The sequence below is a fragment of the Tamandua tetradactyla genome, chromosome 4 (genome assembly GCF_023851605.1).
Source record: "Tamandua tetradactyla isolate mTamTet1 chromosome 4, mTamTet1.pri, whole genome shotgun sequence".
In the NCBI taxonomy this organism is placed as follows: domain Eukaryota; kingdom Metazoa; phylum Chordata; class Mammalia; order Pilosa; family Myrmecophagidae; genus Tamandua; species Tamandua tetradactyla.
Window position 1 is genome coordinate 7993906 of NC_135330.1, and position 5890 is coordinate 7999795.

A 5890-nucleotide genomic window follows, 5' to 3' on the forward strand; every position below is an offset into this window, starting at 1 on the left:
CAAGAGCTCCCAGAGTTGGAGAACAGCAGTTTGGGGTCTTAGGGTGGGCGCTCGTGGGCCATGTAAGAGTACCTAGGTGGGACTTCCAAGCAAAGACAGACACGTGGGTGCTGCTCACTTAAGTCTCTGTGCAGGAGCCAGGCCCTGGCGTGGGACTGAAGGTGGCAGGCAGGGAGGCTGGCAAAGACAATGCAGCTCTTGTGTCCTAAAGAGGAAATTTGTGGCTCTTGACCCTTCCACTCCCCACCAAAAAACCTTTTCCCATCAAAATCCAGAACTCAGCAACTGCTGGGAGGGGCATAGGGGACATCAGAAAAAATGTCAGAGAAACTTACTCTGAAGATCACCTGGGCCAGCCTTTACAATGACAGAGGTGGAAACAGGCCTCCTGGGGAAAGGAAGTGACTTGACCAAGGTCATGGACCACCTAGTTACCTAGCTCCCTCTGGAGGGAGGGAGGCAGACCTGTCCCCAAAGCGCTCTCTCTGCAGAGGCCATCAGTAGAGTAGAACCTGCCCCCCAGCTATTGGTTCTCCCTGCCTGGTCTGAGTTTTAAAGGAAAGGGGGAACGTTTAGTGAGTGCCTACTCTGGACCTGGCACTGCACCACATGTGGTCTTATTTAACCCTCACAACAACCCTAGGGGTCAGGTGGAATTATCCCATACTATAGATGAGGAAAGAGGCCCCGCCACAAGGGCACAGACCTTATCAGGGGCAGGTGAGGATCCAGACTCAAGCCTCGCTGGCTCCAGAGCCCAGGGCTTCCCTGGTCTCAGCACTGACTCCAGTTCCTCCAGACCCACCAAACGTCAGGGCTGGGCCCTTGAGGCTTCCACTCCCACCCCCTCCTCCCAGATGAGCACAGAGAAAATCGACTTGCCCAAGGTCATTCAGCAAGATAGTAGTGGAGCCAGGACTTGAAGTACATCTCCCCACTTCCAAGCCGGACTTGCCGGACCAGCTCGCCCCCCAGCCTTGGGGTTGCTGCCTGCCGTGCTCCGTCTCTGGCTCTGCCTTGGAGAGGAAAGCAAAGAGGGTGGCAGGATGAGGACCCTAGAGACAGGGGCTCTCCTGACTGTTCTGGAATGGGGAGGGAGAGGTAGTGATAGTAGCCCAAGGGGAGGGTGGGGGTGGAACTTGGCCTATTGACGGTGGGGGCGGGGGCGATGCTTATCTGTGCGGGGCAGGAAGCACCCGCGCCAGCCAGCGACACCCCAGCAAAGGGTGGCTGCTCCTTGGCCCCATGGGGGAGGGGAGGATGTGCGTGTGTGGTGGTGGTGGGGTGGGGGGGGGGTGTCAGGAGCTTTGTTTCCCGTTCGGCCTCTAGAGGGGAGGTGGATCTAGAAGGGAGATGAACTTTGGGTGGTTGGGGGAGGGGCATGAGGAGGAGAAGGATGGTTCTTAGAAGCCACCTCCCCTTATTTGCATAGTGTTTTACGGTGTACCAAAGGCTTGAGGGCGATAACTGAAGTAAAGGCGCCCAGCCCCACCTGCCCGGGAGCAGACCTTGGTCGGATGTGAACCGAGGACCTCTCGTTGGCCTCTCTTGCACGTGCAGGCAGGTCCATGGCAAGGACGAAACCCCATTCGCTCAGGTGTCTGAGGCCGACGGCCAGGCCCGCCATCAGTCCTTGAGTCACTTCTTCGTGAAGCCTGGGCTGGGACCCAGGTGTCCCGTCTCCCCAGCTTTGAAGGGATGGGGATGGGGCAGGTAAAGCAGATGGATCTCTAAGAATGGGCCTGAAAGCCGGGGCTCCCGCAGTACATGATTAGGGAACGCCAGCTGGGCCCCCTGCCTGGGTCTGAACCCTGTCCTGCCACCTACCTTGGAAAGACACTTCACTGGCGTGAACCTCAGTTTCCCTGACAGTGAACAGATAGTAATAGAACTTCTGCGGGTTGCAGAAAATTCAGTAGGCATAAAGCACTTCGAAGAGTGTTTGGCATGTGGTCATCTTTCAATAAGTATTGGCCAATGCTTTTCCCTCCCCAGGCCCCCTTGCAGGGCTGAGCACTCCTAACCTCACCCTCGACTTGTCCCCACAGGAGAAGATGGGGAGCCCTGAGGATGACCTGATTGGGATTCCATTTCCAGACCACAGCAGTGAGCTCCTGAGCTGCCTCAATGAACAGCGCCAGCTGGGCCACCTCTGTGACCTCACCATCCGGACGCAGGGCCTGGAGTACCGAACCCACCGAGCCGTGCTGGCTGCCTGCAGCCACTACTTCAAGAAGCTCTTCACCGAGGGTGGAGGCGGGGCGGGTGTGGGGGCTGGGGGCGGTGGGACGCCTGCTGGGGGAGCAGGGGCTGGAGTGTGCGAGCTGGACTTCGTGGGGCCAGAGGCCCTGGGCGCCTTGCTCGAGTTTGCCTACACGGCCACGCTGACCACCAGCAGCGCCAACATGCCGGCCGTGCTGCAGGCGGCCCAGCTGCTGGAGATTCCGTGCGTCATCGCCGCCTGCGTGGAGATTCTGCAGGGCAGCGGGCTGGAAGCCCCCAGCCCCGACGAGGATGACTGTGAGCGAGCCCGCCAGTACCTGGAGGCCTTCGCCACTGCTTCTGGAGTGCCCAGCGGTGAGGAGAGCCCCCCACAGGCGCCCCTCCCACCGCCACCGCCACCGCGACCTGTTGCCCGCCGCAGCCGCAAGCCCCAAAAAGCTTTCCTGCAGACCAAGGGGGCCCGGGCAAACCACCTGATTCCTGAGGTGCCAGCAGTGCCCACCCATCCCTTGGCCTACGAAGAGGAGGATATGGCTGGCAGAGTGGCCAGCAGTGGTGGCAGTGGGCTGGGGGACAGCTACAGTCCTCCCACGGGGACTGCCTCACCCTCCGAGGGGCCCCTAAGCTACGAGGGCTACGAGGGCGAGGAAGAGGAGGAGGAGCTGGGCTATCCCCCGGCCTACGGGCTGGCCCAGGGCGGTGGGCCCCCGCTGTCCCCAGAGGAGCTGGGCTCAGATGAGGATGCCATCGACCCCGACCTGATGGCCTACCTGAGCTCCCTGCACCAGGACGCCCTGGCACCAGGCCTGGACGGCCAGGACAAGCTTGTGCGCAAACGCCGCTCCCAGATGCCCCAGGAGTGCCCTGTCTGCCACAAGATCATCCACGGGGCGGGCAAACTGCCACGCCACATGAGGACCCACACGGGCGAGAAGCCCTTTGCCTGCGAGGTCTGCGGCGTCCGCTTTACCCGGTGAGCACCCAGTGGGCACCCGGTGGGGGAAGGCAGCAAGGGCCAGGGGGGATGGGGGAAGAACGCAGCTCTGAGACCTGAGGGGTGGAGGGGCATGTCCTGGAGTGACTGGGGATCCCGTGGGTTACTAGAGTGAGGAGGAGAGAACCTGGGATGGGAGTCCAGGAGCGCATGAGAGGAGGAGAAAGCAAGCCAAAGGAGGTGGGTAGGGAGATGAAAGCTTTGGTGCTCCAGGAGCATGTGCTGGAGGCAGAGGAGTAGGTGATGGTAGGTCCCAGCTAAGCTGGGAGCAAGTCAGCAAGAGACAGGGCCTGGGAGGCTGGCCAGAACAAGCCAGGGCTCCAGCCTGAGCGCCTCCCTTGCTCCTTCACCCCTGCCTGTGCTAGGAATGACAAGCTGAAGATCCACATGCGGAAGCACACAGGAGAGCGCCCCTACTCGTGCCCGCACTGCCCAGCCCGCTTCCTGCACAGCTACGACCTCAAGAACCACATGCACCTGCACACGGGGGACCGGCCCTATGAGTGCCACCTGTGCCACAAGGCTTTCGCCAAGGAGGACCACCTGCAGCGCCACCTCAAGGGCCAGAACTGCCTGGAGGTGCGCACCCGCCGGCGCCGCAAGGACGATGCACCACCCCACTACCCCCCACCCTCCACCACCAACCCCTCCCCTGCCGGCCTCGACCTCTCCAATGGCCACCTGGACAATTTCCGCCTCTCCCTGACTCGATTCTGGGAGCAGTCAGCCCCCACCGGGCCCCAGGTCTCCACCCCGGGGCCCCCTGATGATGACGAAGAAGAGGGGGCGCCCGTCACGCCCCAGGCTGAGGGTGCCATGGAGTCCTCTTAAAGAAGGACAAGTGGCCAGGCTGGAGCAGTACGAGGCCAGGGACACCCACGCCAAGCAGTGGGAGCATGCGGGACAGAGCTGGGGTCCAGGCACGGAGCCTTGCTGGCATCAGAATCAGCCCTTCTCCGTCGTCCTCCATCCTGCACCCCCACCCCCACCCCGGAGCCCTCATTCCGGTTCCAAGCTGAGGTTTAGAGGCTCCCCAAATTGGGGTGGTCCCCCAAGGAATGATACATATATTATGTATATATTTACAGCTCTATCGTAAAGGTGGGGTCCCTGTCCCCAGCTGCTCCTGGGGAGTAGAAGCAATAATGTATTTCTGATTTGTGGGGTCCCTTTTCGGCTATGCGGGTTTCTAGGGGGTGGGAGGCTTGGGACCAAAGCCTTGCCCCACCCCACACCCCCTGGGGGTTTTGGCTGTGTAGGGGGCTGAAGGACTGGCCCTCCCTTCCAAGACCCCCCCTCCCTGGTTTCTGTTCTCTTTTCCTGGCAGTAAATTATGCAAAGGGGGGGCAGCAAAGGAAGGGTAGGTGGGGGAAAGCACGGTAGAAGCTTCATAGACCGGGGTACTGGGCCTGTAAGGAAGGAGCCATCCCAGTCCCCCTCCGCCCTGCTCCCAGCGCTGAGTCATGGGGTCCTGAAGAAGAAGGGGGCAGGGTGGCCTGATTGGCTCGCCCGCCCCTGGGGGCAGCAGGAGTGGCCCCGCCCGGCCAGGGAGCCGCTCAGCTCCCCTCCCCTTCCCTCCAGCGTCCCCGGGCAGGGAATGTCTTGTTCCCGCCGCTCCCTCCCAGGGCCAGAGGGCAGGGCGGGCCGGGCTGCGTCCTACCCTTTTCTCCTCCCCCCCACCCCATCTCCTCCCCGCCCAGGTGCGAGCCGGAGCCGCCGCCACCGCGGCCGCCTCTGACTCACGCCGCCCCCGGGCTGGCGCGGCGCAGGGTGTGACACTGTGGGGTTGGGGGAGCCTTGCAGCGAGCGGGCGAGCGGGCGCCACCTGGCGGCCGTGTTCGGAGCGGGCGAGCGCCCCCAGTGGCCACTTCAAGTGATGAGGCTTCAATCGCCTCAACCACCCCAGCTGGTGAGCGGGCGCCCCCTTGCCAAGACTCAGGCGAGTAACTCGTCGCCTGGCCACTGGGAAGTTGGGTTGCAGACCCGTGAGAGGGGGGTCCCTTTCCCAGACAGTTGCCCGCCTGGGCTTCCTACTGGGTAGGGGAGAATAGTTCACACTTCCCTGAGGATTGAGGCCACCCCGTTCTGTACATAGCCTCTTCTGTCAGTCTTGTTGAAATCTAGTTTCAGATTTTTAACTCACCTGTTCTGCTGGAGGTAGGGGCTGTCTCCCCTCGCCCCCTTTCTCGCTGGGTGCTGGACCCCCATTGTGGCCTGGGCTCTGCCTTGCACTATTTCCCCTCCCTGGCCTAGCGGCCCCTACCCCTCCTTAAAAGGGGCAGGTTCAGGGGCCCGGTGCTCGCCCGCCTGTCCATGCACCCCCATGCCCATTTGCACAGCTGCCCAGGTACCCCCAACAGTTGGGGGGGTGGTCACAGGGAGGGGGTAGTGGGACCAGTCCCTATATCTATTTAAAAAGTGATGTAATATATTGGAGGGGTGGAAATCGGGTTGCCTTGGGCCTCATCTGAGCATTTCAGGTGACAGGTGGAGCCCAGGGCTGGGAGACCTGGGGCCTAGCCTCAGGGCGCGGGGACACTGTGGCCTCCCCTCCCCCCCTGCCGCTTTTCCAGTCAGTGCCTTAGGGGGGGAGGCAATATCCCCCTCTCCTGTTCCTCCCCCACCTCGGGTGTAAACGACAGGAAGAAATAATAATAATTTAAGATTCACACT

At 61.8% G+C, this 5890-nt stretch overlaps 1 protein-coding gene across 4 annotated transcripts in view; it reads left to right on the forward strand.

The window, feature by feature from the left end:
• Nucleotides 1-5888, forward strand: part of ZBTB7B (zinc finger and BTB domain containing 7B) — a 15957-nt gene extending 10069 nt beyond the window's left edge. For all 4 annotated transcript variants that reach the window (XM_077156333.1, XM_077156330.1, XM_077156332.1 and 1 more), the window contains 2 exons: nucleotides 2049-3196; nucleotides 3583-5888. In XM_077156333.1, coding sequence (XP_077012448.1) covers nucleotides 2055-3196; nucleotides 3583-4048 — 1608 coding nt within the window. In that variant the 5' untranslated portion in view covers nucleotides 2049-2054 and the 3' untranslated portion in view covers nucleotides 4049-5888. The remainder of the gene's footprint in view (nucleotides 1-2048; nucleotides 3197-3582) is intronic.
• Nucleotides 5889-5890: the final 2 nt, after the last annotated feature.